Source organism: Leuresthes tenuis, unplaced genomic scaffold, assembly GCF_036924035.1.
Source record: "Leuresthes tenuis unplaced genomic scaffold, fLeuTen1.0.hap1 SCAF_18, whole genome shotgun sequence".
Taxonomy (NCBI): Eukaryota; Metazoa; Chordata; class Actinopteri; order Atheriniformes; family Atherinopsidae; genus Leuresthes; species Leuresthes tenuis.
Window position 1 is genome coordinate 8,167,749 of NW_027325372.1, and position 18,989 is coordinate 8,186,737.

The 18,989-nt window shown below is 38.6% G+C and overlaps 4 protein-coding genes across 5 annotated transcripts in view; all 4 read left to right on the forward strand.

The window, feature by feature from the left end:
* Positions 1-2,258: 2,258 nt before the first annotated feature.
* On the forward strand, positions 2,259-3,448 carry LOC140274872 (zymogen granule membrane protein 16-like). Its single transcript, XM_072370255.1, has 4 exons — positions 2,259-2,405; positions 2,503-2,555; positions 2,731-2,854; positions 3,070-3,448. The coding sequence occupies exons 2-4, from the start codon at positions 2,504-2,506 to the stop codon at positions 3,404-3,406; spliced, it is 513 nt and encodes a 170-aa protein (XP_072226356.1). The 5' UTR covers positions 2,259-2,405; position 2,503; the 3' UTR covers positions 3,407-3,448.
* Positions 3,449-5,452: 2,004 nt separating this feature from the next.
* Positions 5,453-6,866, forward strand: LOC140274882 (zymogen granule membrane protein 16-like). Its single transcript, XM_072370266.1, has 4 exons — positions 5,453-5,600; positions 5,702-5,754; positions 5,930-6,053; positions 6,269-6,866. Exons 2-4 carry the CDS (start codon positions 5,703-5,705, stop codon positions 6,603-6,605), a joined length of 513 nt encoding a protein of 170 aa, XP_072226367.1. The 5' UTR covers positions 5,453-5,600; position 5,702; the 3' UTR covers positions 6,606-6,866.
* A 2,191-nt stretch (positions 6,867-9,057) lies between these two features.
* On the forward strand, positions 9,058-10,171 carry LOC140274799 (zymogen granule membrane protein 16-like). Its single transcript, XM_072370163.1, has 3 exons — positions 9,058-9,129; positions 9,452-9,575; positions 9,835-10,171. Exons 1-3 carry the CDS (start codon positions 9,078-9,080, stop codon positions 10,151-10,153), a joined length of 495 nt encoding a protein of 164 aa, XP_072226264.1. The 5' UTR covers positions 9,058-9,077; the 3' UTR covers positions 10,154-10,171.
* Positions 10,172-13,284: 3,113 nt separating this feature from the next.
* samd12 (sterile alpha motif domain containing 12) overlaps positions 13,285-18,989 on the forward strand; it is a 102,878-nt gene continuing 97,173 nt past the window's right edge. The window contains exon 1 of one of the 2 annotated variants that reach the window (XM_072370162.1): positions 13,285-13,441. In XM_072370162.1, the coding sequence (XP_072226263.1) occupies positions 13,429-13,441 (13 nt within the window). In that variant the 5' untranslated portion in view covers positions 13,285-13,428. Of the gene's footprint in view, positions 13,442-13,764; positions 14,167-18,989 lie in introns of those variants that run through there. The other variant, XM_072370161.1, reaches the window with a different exon arrangement.

Sequence of the window (18,989 nt, forward strand, 5' to 3'; positions counted from 1 at the left end):
CATATGAGAGTAAATCTGATGTTAATGTTAGAGTTAAAGTTTCTAAACTTTAATGTCTGATTTATCAAAGAAATGGTTGTTTACCTTCTGTGACGGCATTGTCGTGAATCAATGAAATTATTAACACACAAATAATTTATAATTACTGTGAATACTGTATTTCTGGTCATATAGATCTTGAAATGTCCACTCACTTTGCTTGAAGCTATTGTTTTGATAATGTTTTGACAATAAAATGAGTGACATGCAATAATGTCATACTTAACAAGTGCATAAAGGCACAGGGAGAGGAGAGTAGAGGGGCGATCAGTTCGTCTTGGGGAGTTTCCCCCAGCAGTTTGAAGCTTTAACAGCAACTAAGGGATGTTTCAGGGTCACCTGTGTCAGCATTGACCATGAGCTTTACAGCAGAAGAACATTCTAAGTCTAATTTGCAGAGAGTAGAGGCTGGCTACTTCCTGAACCCAAACTGGGAGCTTGCTCCACACGAGGGGAGTCGGATATTTGAGAGGAGCACCTCCTATTCTACTTTTAGAAAGTCTAAGAGTCACAATTAATCCTGCAGCACGGGAGCGAAGAGTTGGATATTACGATACTTTGATGTCTTTGATATACAATTAAGCATCATAATGAAGATGCTAAAATGTATGAATTTGAATGTTCAAGTCAGTGCTCCAGGGTTTCTCTTCCAAGAATGTCATTAGTTATTGCATCACCAGCTATAATGCAAACAATGTTGTACCATTGCTCCTGCGACATTCCTGCAGTCTGAAATAACAACAAATGTTTAAAACAGTCTTAATCAAGACGTCTTTTTAGTATCTTCCTGTAATGCAGTTTTTGTAAGCACAAGCGTGTCTACAAGCAGTATGTGCTGATTATGTAAGATTTACAAATAGTTACATTGGTAGTTATCCTGTCATGTCACAGTAACTGAAATCTCAGTAAATAATGTCCAAAAGGCTTTTGGACTCCCTTCCATGACGATTACTGAGCACATGAAGCTGTTAAACGTGATTTGATTATGCATTTATTTCCTGTTATAGTCAGAGCTTGTCTCTTTTACTGTCTGAACAATTAAACACGTTGGAATGCAATATGACTTTCCACTGGCAAAACTCCTGAATCAAACTGAACTCTCTGAATGCTCAATGACTGTCATGGAGTCTTCAGTATGCTATTCATGCCGCAACCTCTTTTTTCTAAGTGTCATATCAATTATCAGCGTTTATTCATTGTTACTGGAGCCACAAAATCTGGTCACCACTGGAATTGAATGATTAAAGGCATCAGTTTTTAAAGATACTGTTTCTGAAGAAAAATGTTGATGCTGACATGTTTTAAGTGCCAAAACATTTTTCAGTATTTAAAGGAGAAGCACGGTCCTGGCTCTGGTATCTTTGGAGGCCATAAACTTAAAAATAGTGCTGTACCAACTCATTATCACTCCCAACTCATCATATAGTGTTTTTTTTTCCACCAATGCATTTCCAGTGCTGGTACATAACTAAGAACCGGTTCTTTCTGTTTCCACAGGCAAAGCACAGAGTCAAGCCCAGAGGAAAAAAAAAACACTGCCAATGTATCTAATGTATCTTTGCACCTCTTTTATTTGCCTTGTATACAAGAGTGTTCCGAAGCCATTATGAGCGGCATCACATCTGCCTGTGATCAAGCACCAGAATTTCAATGTTGACAAAATCCTCATGAAAAAGTTGTATTTAATCTGTTCTCATATTCTCTTGTGTCTGCTACATGTGAGGGTTCCCTCACCCTCAGAATAGACTGAAGGGTGTTGTTAAAGTGTGCAGCAAAACTGCTGGTGCTCATCATCTGTACAAGGTCAAAAGTTTGCAAAAACCCTGTCAGATTCGGGTGAACTTAGCCACCTACCCCATAGTTAAAGTTATTCTTGTGGGTTACAGCTCCATTTTATCCACATGTCAAAAAAAAGAAAAAAGAACAAAATAACTATTTTGTCCCACCTGTCACTATCCATTTGATTAACTTAGTGATTTTCATTACGTTTGGATTTGGTAAAGGACATCCTTGAATCTTTGAATTACGGAAGGTTGCTATATCATGCTGAAAATTTCCTTGATCAACAGATTGACATGAAATGAAATTCCTGAAATGATTTAACAGAAAGCACCTCCCATTTTAACCAGATACATCCTTCATCAGCAGTGATTATGTCTATTGATAGCAAGGACCAATAGGAGGCGTTCCCAGAATGCTCTTCGAGTGGACTATAAACATCTGTGATCTCTGTGATCTGGGAGAACACAGCAACACACTGAAGCTGAGTTTTCATACATTTGATGCACATTTGTACGTTTTCTGCCCTTCCTGCTTGAGGTATCTTTTGATTCCAGAGACCAAAAGAAAGAGAAATAATCCAACAGGTAAGAAAAATTGCTTTTTTACGATTTTAATCTTTACGATTATTGTTCACTCATTACGCTCAGAACTAAATAACTGGACGGCATTTTCTTTTCACAGAATGCTCTTTGTTGCCATCTTTGCTCTTCTTGCAGCTTCTGTTGCAGCTGACTGTAAGTGTCAATGTGATGCATATGATGTCTAATCATTCAAACCTGTTCCAGTTAGATGATGTGATCTTTCCACTTAATCTAAAGCTAGTAACTTAAAAACTGCATTTGTAAGTTATTCACATTCTTTATGTCGGTTTGATAACTTATAAGGTGTTTGCATGTTTTTCTCTTGCAGTCCAGCCCCACTACTCGTTTTCCCCACCAGTGGGTTCAGGAAGTGGCAGCTCATACACTATTAGAGGAGAAGGAAGGATCACTGCCATCAGAGTGTGGGAATACTATGGTAGCTACATCAGAGGGTAAATATAAAACAAGTTTTTTGTTTTAATGCTGTATATTGAAAGTTCTGCATTCAGTATTGTCGTACTCATACAAATACATTAATCCTATTCTATTTTATTCACGGGGACTGTTTTCATTACAGGATATATTTCAATACAGAATCATCTTTTCTGGAACTGATTTCAACAACTCCTATTGCATAATATTTGTCTTCTTCTTTTTCATTCATCAGCATCCAGTTCAGATATGGCTTCGTCTGGTCTCGTATTGCTGGTTACACGTATGGCAATCCTCAACAAATTGAGCTGTATGATGGTGAAGCCATCATCCAGATTTCAGGGAAGCATAGTCACTACCTGCAGTCTGTAGTGTTCACCACCAACATGGGCCGCTCCTTGTATGTGGGACAGCCTTCAGGTACTTCCTTCAACATGTATCCCGAGCACAGCCAGGCTGAGCTGGTCTTCCTCAGCGGCCGGTACCATGGAGGCATCACCTCTATTGGAACACACTGGGCTATCATTGATCCTTCCCGGGTCAGACTTACCAACAGCTCTGCTAGACACTAAGGATGAAAAGCAGAGGAGAATTAGTCAACACCATCTGGGAGCAAGTTCAGCCTCTGAAATCTAAACATCTGATTTAATCAGAAATTGTTCTTCATATTCTTTTAAATTCAAACTTAAATAAAATGATAAACATGTAAATCAGTCATCATTCTTTTATTTTATTTTGGACTTTGGCTTTCTGGTACTATTGAAATCAGTATTGCCTGAGAAAATGGATCTGGAGTACTACAATCCCTTTATAAAAAATCTATTTGATTTGATTTTTTTGTCTTGCTTCTGTTGTCAGATTTAATTTTTTTTCATTTGGTCATTTTATTCTAATGCAAATATCAGGGCAGTAAATTCTAAAGTGGTTGTTCATGTGCATCACAATGTCTAACTGAATGAAAATGAATAAAGTGTGTTAAAAAAATTCCTTCAAGCTTTGTTGGTTTTGTTGTATTTGAGTAAAAGGAAACATCATAACTGACTGAAAAGAGGGGGAATGGCCATAGAGTAATGTGAACATGCAAAATGTGTTTTATTTACACAGTTTACTAATGTACGTTTTTTGTTTTTAACAAATGTACATTAGAGGGCCGCTTTGAGATTGGGTCCCGCCAACTCAAATCTCGCGGGAGCGGGCGGTATGAACTTTGCTGCGGGCGGAAGCGGGCGGCTAAAAATCGGGATGGATCGTGAGTTCTTCTCGCGACAGGATGTCAGTAAATGATGTGGAAAGGACGCTCAATGAAGGTCTTTATAGCACAAAGACAAAGCAAGGAAAGTCTGACATTTGGAGAAGTTTCTCCAGCTGTTAAACGTGATTTGATTATGCATTTATTTCCTGTTATAGTCAGAGCTTGTCTCTTTTACTGTCTGAACAATTAAACACGTTGGAATGCAATATGACTTTCCACTGGCAAAACTCCTGAATCAAACTGAACTCTCTGAATGCTCAATGACTGTCATGGAGTCTTCAGTATGCTATTCATGCCGCAACCTCTTTTTTCTAAGTGTCATATCAATTATCAGCGTTTATTCATTGTTACTGGAGCCACAAAATCTGGTCACCACTGGAATTGAATGATTAAAGGCATCAGTTTTTAAAGATACTGTTTCTGAAGAAAAATGTTGATGCTGACATGTTTTAAGTGCCAAAACATTTTTCAGTATTTAAAGGAGAAGCACGGTCCTGGCTCTGGTATCTTTGGAGGCCATAAACTTAAAAATAGTGCTGTACCAACTCATTATCACTCCCAACTCATCATATAGTGTTTTTTTTTCCACCAATGCATTTCCAGTGCTGGTACATAACTAAGAACCGGTTCTTTCTGTTTCCACAGGCAAAGCACAGAGTCAAGCCCAGAGGAAAAAAAAAACACTGCCAATGTATCTAATGTATCTTTGCACCTCTTTTATTTGCCTTGTATACAAGAGTGTTCCGAAGCCATTATGAGCGGCATCACATCTGCCTGTGATCAAGCACCAGAATTTCAATGTTGACAAAATCCTCATGAAAAAGTTGTATTTAATCTGTTCTCATATTCTCCTGTGTCTGCTACATGTGAGGGTTCCCTCACCCTCAGAATAGACTGAAGGGTGTTGTTAAAGTGTGCAGCAAAACTGCTGGTGCTCATCATCTGTACAAGGTCAAAAGTTTGCAAAAACCCTGTCAGATTCGGGTGAACTTAGCCACCTACCCCATAGTTAAAGTTATTCCTGTGGGTCACAGCTCCATTTTATCCACATGTCAAAAAAAAGAAAAAAGAACAAAATAACTATTTTGTCCCACCTGTCACTATCCATTTGATTAACTTAGTGATTTTCATTACGTTTGGATTTGGTAAAGGACATCCTTGAATCTTTGAATTACGGAAGGTTGCCATATCATGCTGAAAATTTCCTTGATCAACAGATTGACATGAAATGAAATTCCTGAAATGATTTAACAGAAAGCACCTCCCATTTTAACCAGATACATCCTTCATCAGCAGTGATTATGTCTATTGATAGCAAGGACCAATAGGAGGCGTTCCCAGAATGCTCTTCGAGTGGACTATAAACATCTGTGATCTCTGTGATCTGGGAGAACACAGCAACACACTGAAGCTGAGTTTTCATACATTTGATGCACATTTGTACGTTTTCTGCCCTTCCTGCTTGAGGTATCTTTTGATTCCAGAGACCAAAAGAAAGAGAAATAATCCAACAGGTAAGAAAAAAAATGTTTTTTTTTTACATTACTATCTTTACGATTATTGTTCACTCATTACGCTCAGAACTAAATAACTGGACGGCATTTTCTTTTCACAGAATGCTCTTTGTTGCCATCTTTGCTCTTCTTGCAGCTTCTGTTGCAGCTGACTGTAAGTGTCAATGTGATGCATATGATGTCTAATCATTCAAACCTGTTCCAGTTAGATGATGTGATCTTTCCACTTAATCTAAAGCTAGTAACTTAAAAAATGCATTTGTAAGTTATTCACATTCTTTATGTCGGTTTGATAACTCATAAGGTGTTTGCATGTTTTTCTCTTGCAGTCCAGCCCCACTACTCGTTTTCCCCACCAGTGGGTTCAGGAAGTGGCAGCTCATACACTATTAGAGGAGAAGGAAGGATCACTGCCATCAGAGTGTGGGAATACTATGGTAGCTACATCAGAGGGTAAATATAAAACAAGTTTTTTGTTTTAATGCTGTATATTGAAAGTTCTGCATTCAGTATTGTCGTACTCATACAAATACATTAATCCTATTCTATTTTATTCACGGGGACTGTTTTCATTACAGGATATATTTCAATACAGAATCATCTTTTCTGGAACTGATTTCAACAACTCCTATTGCATAATATTTGTCTTCTTCTTTTTCATTCATCAGCATCCAGTTCAGATATGGCTTCGTCTGGTCTCGTATTGCTGGTTACACGTATGGCAATCCTCAACAAATTGAGCTGTATGATGGTGAAGCCATCATCCAGATTTCAGGGAAGCATAGTCACTACCTGCAATCTGTAGTGTTCACCACCAACATGGGCCGCTCCTTGTATGTGGGACAGCCTTCAGGTACTTCCTTCAACATGTATCCCGAGCACAGCCAGGCTGAGCTGGTCTTCCTCAGCGGCCGGTACCATGGAGGCATCACCTCTATTGGAACACACTGGGCTATCATTGATCCTTCCCGGGTCAGACTTACCAACAGCTCTGCTAGACACTAAGGATGAAAAGCAGAGGAGAATTAGTCAACACCATCTGGGAGCAAGTTCAGCCTCTGAAATCTAAACATCTGATTTAATTACAGAAATTGTTCTTCATATTCTTTTAAATTCAAACTTAAATAAAATGATAAACATGTAAATCAGTCATCATTCTTTTATTTTATTTTGGACTTTGGCTTTCTGGTACTATTGAAATCAGTATTGCCTGAGAAAATGGATCTGGAGTACTACAATCCCTTTATAAAAAATCTATTTGATTTGATTTTTTTGTCTTGCTTCTGTTGTCAGATTTAATTTTTTTTCATTTGGTCATTTTATTCTAATGCAAATATCAGGGCAGTAAATTCTAAAGTGGTTGTTCATGTGCATCACAATGTCTAACTGAATGAAAATGAATAAAGTGTGTTAAAAAAATTCCTTCAAGCTTTGTTGGTTTTGTTGTATTTGAGTAAAAGGAAACATCATAACTGACTGAAAAGAGGGGGAATGGCCATAGAGTAATGTGAACATGCAAAATGTGTTTTATTTACACAGTTTACTAATGTACGTTTTTTGTTTTTAACAAATGTACATTAGAGGACCGCATTGAGATTGGGTCCCGCCAACTCAAATCTCGCGGGAGCGGGCGGTATGAACTTTGCTGCGGGCGGAAGCGGGCGGCTAAAAATCGGGATGGATCGTGAGTTCTTCTCGCGACAGGATGTCAGTAAATGATGTGGAAAGGACGCTCAATGAAGGTCTTTATAGCACAAAGACAAAGCAAGGAAAGTCTGATATTTGGAGAAGTTTCTCGATTGTCCATGACTCTTTATTAATAGCCTACAAAATAACTTGTTTTCTCCTGCGGGACGGGAGAAGATACAAAAATCAATGCATTTCTATTATTGTGAGGGCATAAATTCTCAAAGTTTTGCCGGTGCGGGCGGGAGTGTAACACACACATTGGTGTGCGGGAGGTAATGGTCAGAAATTCAGCGGGAGCAGGATGAAGAAAACAGTCCCGCACAGGGCTCTAATGAATATACACGGGAAAGCAGCATTCCACTCCAGGACACTCCAGGAGGCTCGGCTCCTCTCACTGAGTTTCCCTGAAAACATTATTTGTGAAGTTTTGATTGTTTGAATTATTCTTCACGGTATAATAAAAAATGTATGTGGAAAAGCAATTATTAGGGGCAGACACTAGGTGTTAATTAGCATAAATTGATACAAATAAAGTGCTGTGAGATAAGCTCTAAAATGATTAATTATCATGTTTGTGTAGTTTCATCATCCATAAAATGGTGAATATATAAAACATCATTTTAAGTCATTTTTCGATTGGTCATTGTCAAGGACGTTATGGAGACCTTTCTTTTTGTTTTTTCCCATTGCTATTCTTTCCTGTTGTTCATCAAACCGTGTTTTATTCTCTAAGCTATGATAACTGATGATAGGCTCTTTGTCAGATAGCAGAATGGCTGGAATGAAGGATTTGTTTTAAGCTCTGATTTAAAGTAAAGTATTCACTCCTACCTGGAGATACTGGAAGCATTTTAGTATTCCAGAGAATTTTCTTTGATTCAGGCTTGATGACTTCAGTTCAGAAACGGTTTCCTTTTTGTATAGAGTTCCATTTTGTTTTATCCAGTTACAATAACACTCTGGCCTACAATTGTGTTATTGTACATTTACTGTATATATATATGTACAATATATACACATATATGTGTGCACATATGAACAATTACCAAATTATCTTTAACAAAGGTTAACTTGCCCTGTTCCCATCTTATCCACAGCCCTGCATCCTTATTATGAGATGTTAAACTTGCAGGCAAGTGCAAGCACTTCTGACCCCGTTTAACCTTTTTTTTTAAGTTTGTAGAGTTAAGATTTTTACGCTCCTGTTATTCAGCTTCATTTTCAGCACATCTTATGTATGATGTGCATGTTGTTTTTAACCACAGCTGATTAGCTTCTACAGCTTATTTTAAATTGTAGTGCTCCTGATCCCGCAGATTTGTGTATTCTGTGATGTGACAGGAACTCGTCACGTTGGTTCTTGTCAGCTCTGTGAGAAGGCATGACAACTGTATTATGCACAGGAATGCATGGGGTGGTGCAAAAGCACTTAAATAAGGCAGGTTAAACAAGGCAGCGGACAAGAGAAAGCTGCACAGCGATGCTAATGCCATTTTACAACTTGATCTGTAAGTGTCTGCTTGTGTTGATAATTTCATTGTTAAACAGATTATTGTTTTTTTCTTTTTAAATCAAGTACTCTCAGATAGAACAAAGTGGCTGGAAAATTAGAACAGTGGTCACAATCCTATTAAATAATCTCACCATAATGTTTTATTCATTGCTTTTAGGTGTATTGTGATCATCATAATAAGACTGTGTCCCACAGGTAAGAATTCCTCTTGTTTATTGTTCCAACATCCGTATAATTTGAAATGGTAACTCACCATTATCAGTTTGCTTCACAGAATGCATTACATTGCTCTCTTCGCCCTGCTTACCGGCTACGTCGTGGCACATGGTAAGTGTTCGTGTAACATTTTAGCAAAATAGGTGTTTGTGTAATCATTATTAGAAAAAAAGATTGATAATGTGTAAAACCTTGCTCTGAAGCTATATGTAGTATTTCTAGATAAACAGAAAGAATTTGAATGCACATATTAACGAAGTGAGATTACAAGTAGTTCATTTTTGACAACAACATTTTTTTAATTTTTCAAATGTAATTTTTTTCAAGATGAAATTTTGACTTCTGGATTTCTTGGGAAGACGACCGTCTTGTCATGGAGACAGGATGATAATGTCACTAGCTTCCCTCATGTTTGTACCTCTTGTCCTTGCAGAGACTGCTCTGTATTCCTTCTCTCCAGCTGTGGGATCAGGAAGTGGCTCCACATATAGTATCACTGGGGAGGGCAGAATCACAGCTGTCCGTGTGTGGGAGTATTACAACAACTATATCTATGGGTGAACATTTTAAGCTTTTTATGCTATGCATGCTGGGCAGATATGAATAGTGATTATGATCGATGGCTTATTATTTGTGTTACCACAGGGCTTGTTATTAGAGTCATTTTTTAAATTGTCAAGCTGGTCATTCTGTATTGCTCTATTGCCAATAACAAGTCTCAACTATAAGCTGTACATTGATATGGTTTTTAAGGATTTGAATTTTGTCACTCCCTTGACTGCCACATGGGACATATGACTTCCTTTTTTCCCTCAGGTTCCAGTTCCGCTACGGTTTTAGATGGAGCCCTGTTGTTGGCTACATAAGTGGGCAACTCCAAGAGATCGAGTTTTTTGATGATGAAGCCATCGTTCAGATTTCCGGGAAGTATTCTCACTACATTCAGTCACTGGTGTTCACTACTAACAAGGGCCGTTCTCTGCAAGCAGGCCAGCCCTCGGGCCATTCCTTCAACATGTACCCTGCGCACAGAGATGCCGAGCTGCGCTTTATCAGTGGCCGGGTTCATGGAGGAATCTCTTCAATTGAAGCACACTGGGTAGTCCTTGAAAGTGATAGCACTGCTGAGCACTGATGAGGACAATGGAAATTAGCTGCCGCCATTCCAGAAATGTGTTTTTTTTTTGGCCTATGAGTTTTATTTAAAAAAAAATAATTTCATCACTTTGAAAGCAATACTTACCTTGAATGCATGTTACTGAAAATATGAAATCTTTGGTTCTGTAATAAGCAAGGATGTGGCACTGTTCTTCTCCTTCAGCCTTTTCTGTCGCAAAATCATCAATCAAAACTTAAAGCTAGGATACAAGGAAGTTAGACTTTAATCAGTTATGTGATTAAAACATCAACAGGACTGAATATTGTCTTTTTACAATGAATGTAGGTTGACTTAAAAACAAAAAAACTAACTAAAAAGAAGAAAAGATTCATGAACTGTATCACTGATTTGTGGGGCTACCATCACAGTATAATGTAACGTTGGTTTGAATATGCTATTTTTTTCTTCATGTTATAAATTATGCATGTGTTCTTGTGGGAAGCAAGTATCAAATGAAATGCATCACATCAAAATGTTGCCAATGCTATTTGGCTTTTTATTTCTTTGAATACATACCCTGTAGTAGTGGGGATGGCTGTAGCTCAGGAGGAAGAACAGTAGTAGACTCCCGGCCGCTCTGGGTGTCAAAGTGTCCTTGGACAAGACACTGAAGCTCACAACTGATGCGTCCATCAATGCTTAGAACAAAGCACTGTGTAGTGTGAAAAGCGCTTTGAGTGGTCAGTTTCCATTGCCTCAGTTGTTCAGGCACTGTGGGATAGTGTATGTGTTAAGTCCTCGCTTTCGTTATTCAGTTTGTTGGTCACCATACACAGTGGCTAAAACCCCCCCACTTTATTCCATATGTATATGAATGGAAAATCACATATTATAAATGACTGTGATGTGAGTGAAATAGCAATGTTTGTATTGATCACAGCTCACTTTGTCGAGCTGAGCCAGAGTTTTACAATTTTATGTCAGTCCCATTACAAATGAAGGAAAGTTTCCTCAGTGGACTTTATATATATGCTACTACCATGTCTGTGTATGAGGTATGAAGCTTAAGCAATTAGATTATTAGCTTAGCTTTGTCTCAAGGCTAGTTAATTCCATGTTACAGACTCATCCAGGCCACGCTGGATGGACATTTACCACTACAATGATGCTAAAATGGCAGTGCGATGACATAGTATAACAATGGTTTACAGAGTTACTAAAAGGACACTCTGAACCATGACACATATAAATACGGAAAAAAAAACAACAGCCAAAGAGTGTGAATTGTGTTGAAGGTTTGTTTATGAATCTGTGTATTTTTGTACTGTAATACAAATTTCACAGTTTAATTCTATATTTAACATTTTGCACATATTCAAAATTAATGTATTTGATTTACTTAATTCAATTATTTCATGTTTTATTTCTTACTGATCTATTTCAGTATGCTTAAACTCATGAATGATATCATGTCCTCATGCAGAATTCATTATTGCAGACAATAAGATCAAACGCATCTACGTGCCCACATGATTAATGCATTGTTCATCAACTTGCAAGAAGTTACAGGACGAAACCATGAAAAAGGATGAATTGAGCCTAAAAAGAAGAAGCAGCCAGTAAAAAAGGCTGAGAAACAGACCAGTGAGTGTGAGCACAGACTTCCTCATACTGTTTCCTGCATTTTCTTTTATCACTCCACCATCCACAGATACTGCATGAGGCTGACAGTTGGATAAAAAAAGACTCAGTGTGACGCTTTGTTTATCTGTCACTTGCAATACCTGTACCGCCTGTCTTTCCATAGAGACACGGTAACCTAAAGTGACTCCCAATGCTTCCCCTTGCACTCATTTTATAATTACACACATACAGAAAACAAGATCACACAATTAAGAGCATACAGAGACTCTATAGACAAAACTGTATTGTCAAAAAACAATTTAGCTGGTGTTTTTGCTTTTTTCATATTGTCAATGAAAATATAATGGAAACATAGAAGAGTGTGTAAGAATGACATGTAGTAAACAGTCCTGGGCTTGTGGTATGTGCACCAAGTATTCGGTTATCAGGCTGCCCAACCTGATGTGTTTCACTGTTCAATAGACAGCTGGAATGCACTGTTGAAAGTGCTGCCAAAACAGCATATTCACTCAGTTCAAAAGAATATTCTTGTGCGTGGTCCCTGAAGAATAAACAATAACTCAACTAACTAATTTATCACAACCAAGTCCATGGTTATTCATTAATTCATTTATTTTATACACATTCTGTAAATGTTAGTAATAGCCGAATGGTTAGCTCAGTGTATTTGAAAGCAAAAGTCTTTGCTTGTTGCCCTGGGATACCTCACTATGAGGAAAAGATTCCAGGAAGTTACTGCAGGTGGCCAAGAAATTGTCCCTCATGTAGCTAACCGTAAAAGAAAGACATTCTCACACCCACTTAAGTTAATTAGGGGTTTCTCTCTTTTCATTTTGTTTTCTAACATGTGCACAAAACAAAGCTGTTTCCCTCTCTTACTGCCTGTAAAAATGAAAGCAGTTCAAAATGTTCCTTTTACGGGCAGCTTGGTTAGCAAATTGCTTTTGATTATTTTTTTACATCAAATATACAAATTGGACAAGAAACAACAAAAATATGACTACCTCCAGGGGCCTGTACTACGAAACAAGTTCAACATATTTAGCATATCTTTAGATGATGTGGTGAAATAGCCCTAACCGACATTATATGAAACTGCAGCTCCGAAAGCTGGACAGATGATGTGGAAGAAGGAGGTGGGCTGCTTGTGTCAACCTGGAATTGGCTTAGGCTCCACGCCATGTGGCATCAGGGCATCAGACACACTTCCCCAAATAACTTGCTCTTTTTTGCCTCCACGTTGGCTCTGTAATGAACTGGGATAGAAAATGGATTAGATGGGTAGATGAAATGTAATTTATAAGTAGAAATGTATATTTCCCCAAACGGACTACAGCATTCAAATACTTGCGTGATTTATTGCAGTGTTTGTATTTTTAGTTCTTAAGTCACCTGCAAATCCACAATCCACGCATAGTGAGGGTGTATGGAGAAAGGACTTCTTGCAAATCTGATTTAACTCGCCAAATCCCTGATAGTCTATATAGCACTGAGCCTACACTTCCCAGGATCCTTTGAGGCGCGGCGGCAGTAGCAGCAGCTGTGCGCTCCGGCTCGCCCGCAGCAAAGTGATGATAACACGCCAAACAAGGTACAATGAGAGAGCGTTGACTTTTACATTTCGCCTGCTGCCTTGCAAGTGATGCTCAAATCTGTGGAGTAGCACAATGGCTGTCGAAGGTAAGACTCCTCCACCTGTTCACTGCGGTGTGTCGGTTGTTCTAATATTCTACAGACAACAGAACATAGTTGATGATAGGTTTGCGGGGTTAAACACAGACACGGTCGGGTCAGCTGTGATTGGGTGATGTTGCAACCGCTTCTCTTTGCATTACGTTCACAGTCCTGTCATCTTCTCAAATGATTTCGCGGTAGAAGTGCATGGTATTCAACGCTCTTGGACATGTTCACACACCATAAATCCTCGTGTGAGCGCGCAGCCTCTGTCTGTATTTACATTGTTACAGTGTTCGCCTGGAAGTCGCTCTGCGATTTGAGCCTCCTGGTTAACAGGTTTGCGGGACCTTTTGCATAATCACCTCCGGTGTACCTGACACTGTGTGCTCTGTGGAGGATACCGAAGACGCGCGGAATTGATAGGTCATTGCGTGATAGGACAGCATATTCACGGTGCAGTTCTATGTTGTGATGCAACAGAGAGCCGTCTGTGCGCTCAGTCTGCTCCTCCAGACCAGTCGGGTAGAGGCTCCTCATCTGGCAGCAGGTGTTATCACATGTGGACCGAGGAAGTCACCCGCTTCTCCTCGTGATTGTCAACAAACTGTTTTGTAAAGGGGCTCACTTGAGGTTAGAAAAGTGATAGTGACACAGTCAGTGCATCGGGATGCTCGGCCAGTCTCCTCACCTTATCGGAGGGATCTTGTGGATCCAGAATCCAATGAGAGGTATGTTGGTCGGGGGAGAGGTGGGTTGGGGTGGCGCATGCAAGTGATACAAAGGCCTTTAGATACATCCTCTCTGTTTTCAGTGTGTTTGCAGTATGCAGGCATGACTGGTATGCCATTGTGGTGTTTCAGTCCCCAAGATCAGGTTATTCATCTCTGACAGCCTTGTGTACAATGTCCACGTGTTGTGCAGTGTCACCTGAACAAGTGTCCATTGTGCATTTTATTATTTTAGTTTTTGTGTGGATTTGTGGTGATAATGCAGATTACACAGACTCAGTTGCTTATTATTTCTCCATGTTTAGAACCCCAAAATTTTATTTCTACTGCTGTAAATGGAGCTTTTGTGGGCGAATGACGTTTTGAGCTTTTGATCACAGCAGTTGTTCTCCTGTAAGCCGTCTATCTCATGGTGAATTAAGTTCAAGGAATAAGATTGCTCTACTGAAGGCCACTTGAAAGCCTCTGGTGCAGCATCATCATCAATTGTTCTATTTGTGATCAACAAATGTCTTGTATAAGTACTTGCTCTGATATTGTAGCTTCTTTTTATTGTGCCAACAGCTGACCCATAGGTGCAAAACACTGATGCCTGTTGGTGCAAAGATACTGATGTTTGTTTTCACTTGAAATATGTCTTAAGTGATATACGATGAGGCAGCTCTAACACTGCCAACCTTCCAGCATTTTCCCTTGAACCGTTTCATTCATTTATCTCCTGAGATTCATCTTTCAAGCTGTAAAAGAGAGAAGGTGGGAGCTGAGGCTGCCTGCAGATGCACACTTTCTTCCAGAGCTGAATATAAATCTGTTGTACATTTTCATCCATTTCTTCATCAACTTATATCCACCCGGGTCAGTAGTTTAAATTCTTTTCTCCTCTGAAGCAATCTCTCACAACAATAACATTTTGAATTTATCATTTCATTTTATCATTCCAATCTCATGCTTTCATAATTGCATTCATGTCACCTCTATCAGAAATGGTACAACTCCCACTTGAGCATGAGGATGGAAATTGAGAAGCTTGTTGAACACAAAAGGTGAAATTTACAATTCTTTTTTGTGCATTTATGCAAATATCGAGTGAAATCGGGGTTTAACTGACTTGTGTCACTGAGAGAGATGATATATGAGTCATGTCCCTATTCACTGAAGCTGCAATAACAGATACTTCTGGCACAATTAGAAAAGAAATCTGCATCTCAACACACGTCATGATCAGAATTTGCAATGGAACTGTTTAAAGCCTAGAAGACGTGAGATAATCTAGTATTACATTGCAAACATTTTATCTAAAATCCAAATGGATAACAATAGATTCCCATCCTAAGCTCTAGCTTACTAATCACAGGGCTACAGTACTTAATGGGTAATAATGGACAAACGGACGGAAAACCATGAAATGACAAAAAGCACTTCTTGGTGTTTTTTTGGTAAGGGTGACCAGTTGTCATCAGCTCCACAATCAATCCTATCCTGGTCCAAAGAGCAAAACAATGCCTAGTAAACACAATCAAACCACTTACCACAATTAAAAGATGTTTGTCTTACTCTGTTAACTATACAGCTTAAGTTTAAATTCTTCAGCCCATAATGTCCTCTGTCATTGTAAGTGTTCCCATGTGATAATGTCCATTTTCTACATTATAAATACTTAAAATGAGGAATGAGAGGACGGCAGGGGGACACTAATCCACTGAGCCTAATGTAAGAGATCGCTAGATTCAGAGTTTTCCTGACTCTGCACATTTTCCACAGTTCAACAGAATATCCAAATATAGATAGAGTAGTACACACATTAATCTACAGGTTAAGATTGACTAATTTCAATTTGAATCATAAATCATAGCAGCCTAAAGGCATTTCTCAGGGAGTGAAAGTGAACAATAGCAAAATAAAAAAATCTATTATCTCAACTTTTTTCTTTGTGATATAAATAATCAAGCTATGTTAGCCTTTGAAATATTTTTTTCCACATTTGCATCATTTAATATTTGGGGATCTATGGATATGATCATTAGTCCTGCTTCACCCCCTACTGCTTGCCTGGAGCTTTTCCCTTTTTCTCTCTGGTGCAAGAAAGCCTGCTCTGCTGCTCTGCAGGGTAATAACAATGTATGATAAATTAATAATGGTCAACACCACAGCAGTTTTTTTTCAGGAAAAGAGGAAAACCCGGGATTCAGTTTGTAAATAATGTCATCAGTGCTGCAAATAATCTTCACCTCATCTCTCTCCTTTCCTCTCAACTATTCAGAGCGACTCTAGAGTTGTGATTCTTTATGTGTGATGAGGTAAAACAGAAACTGAGCATAGCCCAGCAGTTTAGACACACAGTCAGTAAAGACACACACATGCACTCATGTAAAAAAAGACAGGACAAACAGAGAGAATAACAAAACATTAGACAATTTCACACTTAGCTGGAAGCAGTGCATGCAAGTAATATGAGTGGTTGGTTTTATTCTAGTCAGATAAATCTTGTTTCAGATTGCATGTCCTGAAAGTTTTGCCCCAACTTGCATGGTGACTGGATCGGTTCCTTTAGGTTTTCTATGAAACCCCGACTATCTAGACATATCAGATTAATGTAATCTGTTAGTTTGAGTGGATTTCTTGAAGTAACACACCCAGACAATGTGGTTGAAAGTTGGTTTACTCCTGTATATGTATGCTCAGATGGACTTAAATTGGCACATTTGCCACAGTTCCTAACCTGGGCTTTTAACTGGAAGTAACAGAAGGAGCTGATACACGAAAGAAGAAAAGGCTTTTAAAGACATAAAAGGTATAGATTGCATCTCATTTGTGTTTAAGAAGAAAATAAATAACATAGGAAATGCATAGAGCTCTAAAGCGGTCAAATTTGCAGCTTGACACGGTACAAATTTGGCATTCTTTGGTCAAAAAATGGATTCTTCCCCCATGCTTGTTTACCAATATACTGCGACAAGCACAGTCATCCAGTTAAATGGCCTGGTTGAGCTATAACCTAAGCTCAACTGAACTCTGCATATAAACATACTAACTAGAATGACCAGTGATCTCCATTTTTAAATTTTCAACAGTTTGATAAAAAATCCTGTTTGGGACAAAGCTGTGCAACACCATCACTTTAAGTTTAAGATTATACTTGAGATAAATCACAAGAACCCTGCAGTGTCACTATTTTCTGTTTCTGTGCTCCACCAACAACCCCTTTAAGACAGAGAATATAGGTCATGTATTAAATCATTTATAACACATGAGAGGACAATAAGTTCTATAAAGTGCAGCCCCCATCTGAGCTTTACTTTGGTATTCAGTTTCACTTTGCTGTGTTCAGCAGATTCAGGCTAAGTAAGAGGCAAAGTATGAATGCAAAAACGTGTGCACTGCTCTTTTCTGGTGATATTCAGGCTAGCAGTTAGTTTGATTTATACTCTAGGGGTGGGCCTTACCAGTTTCTTAGAATATCTGCTCTTCAAAATAAGCTTTGTATGGAGAATTGTATTTTTGTGAAGAAATCTTTTTTGTTAATTAGTATTCTTTGTATTTTGTTTGACAGCCTTCCATTGAAAGAAATGTGAGCTTAGCTGACACATACTGGGGATTTTCACATCACACACTGGAGAGTGTACCTGATACCCTTCTTGTGTCAGATAAATTTGAGCTATTGAAGGTGTATTGATTGGTCAATTCCATTGATACTTTAATGTGTATGTACATTCAGGTGAAATAAAATCTATCCTCTGGAAATTCTCAAAATTCAGAAAGTACAATCTCAGATAAACATCAACACATGACACATTATAAAATATAATTATGTATTCAACTAAGAAAACCCAACACAGCATATCACCATAAACACTTCATACCAGCTGTCAAGCACAGTGGTAGAGGGCTGATGATGAGGACGTGGACACCTTGCAGTCATTGAAGTATTCTGAGTCAAATGTGAAGCCATCTGTCCGACAGCTTAGGCTTGGCTGAAATTGGGTCATGCAACAGGACAATGATCCCAAACACAGCAGCAAATCTACAACAGAATGTCTGAACAAAGAAAAAAAATCAAGGTGTTGCAATGGTCCCGTCAAAGTCCAGACCTCAACCTGATTGAAATGCGGTGCTTAAGAGAGCAGTGCATAAAAGTTACCTAATTTGGTGTGGAGCAAATTATTTTCTAATATGTTCTGATATGTGAGACCTTAGAGTTGAAAGAGTGTGAACTTTCTTTTTCACATGACTATAAAAATGTTCTTACTTGTTCTTATTCTGTACAGATGGTGACATAGTGTTAGATCATTCTGCCTCGGGCCTCCGGCACAGATGGAGACATTGTGTATTGTCTCCTCCAAATGACTTACATAGACAAAGTCATGACCTAGTGATTTCTATTCTTTTTTTTTTCAGCCAGACTGATAAAGGCGAGGATTTTGTATGTATGTCCAGTTTGTTATCTAACCAAGAAAGAAATCAAAAGTTTTGTTGTGACAGGGAACACTCTGGCCATCACAGAGGTGTGATGAAGTATAGGTGTTTCTTGACTCTGAATTTGTTCTGTGTTGGTGTTCATACCTGATTATCTGTTCTATGTGATTGTCTGTTGCTTTTTACTGCAATAACAGTAATGTTAAAAAGGTGTAGGTTACTTGTGCTTTTGTTTGTGTGCTGCTGTTGGTCCTTTAGCTTTGTCGTGCATAAACAAGGCAGAAGTCATTGTGGACTAAGTGTTGAAGTGAAAATGAGTTTAAATCTTATGTTAATCTTAAGTTAATGAAGGTTATCCAGTGCAGCTGCTATCACACTCCCGGCCTGTTTTGAAGACTCTGTCAGAAGCA

Bases quoted from the DNA above. Each gene is read 5' to 3' on its own strand.
- LOC140274882 (XM_072370266.1), top strand. From the start codon at position 5,703: ATGCTCTTTGTTGCCATCTTTGCTCTTCTTGCAGCTTCTGTTGCAGCT. The intron at 5,755-5,929 runs GTAAGTGTCAAT...TTTCTCTTGCAG, and splicing joins AGCTTCTGTTGCAGCTGACT to TCCAGCCCCACTACTCGTTT. The intron at 6,054-6,268 runs GTAAATATAAAA...TTCATTCATCAG, and splicing joins TATGGTAGCTACATCAGAGG to CATCCAGTTCAGATATGGCT.
- LOC140274799 (XM_072370163.1), top strand. From the start codon at position 9,078: ATGCATTACATTGCTCTCTTCGCCCTGCTTACCGGCTACGTCGTGGCA. The intron at 9,130-9,451 runs GTAAGTGTTCGT...TTGTCCTTGCAG, and splicing joins CGGCTACGTCGTGGCACATG to AGACTGCTCTGTATTCCTTC. The intron at 9,576-9,834 runs GTGAACATTTTA...TTTTTCCCTCAG, and splicing joins TACAACAACTATATCTATGG to GTTCCAGTTCCGCTACGGTT.
- LOC140274872 (XM_072370255.1), top strand. From the start codon at position 2,504: ATGCTCTTTGTTGCCATCTTTGCTCTTCTTGCAGCTTCTGTTGCAGCT. The intron at 2,556-2,730 runs GTAAGTGTCAAT...TTTCTCTTGCAG, and splicing joins AGCTTCTGTTGCAGCTGACT to TCCAGCCCCACTACTCGTTT. The intron at 2,855-3,069 runs GTAAATATAAAA...TTCATTCATCAG, and splicing joins TATGGTAGCTACATCAGAGG to CATCCAGTTCAGATATGGCT.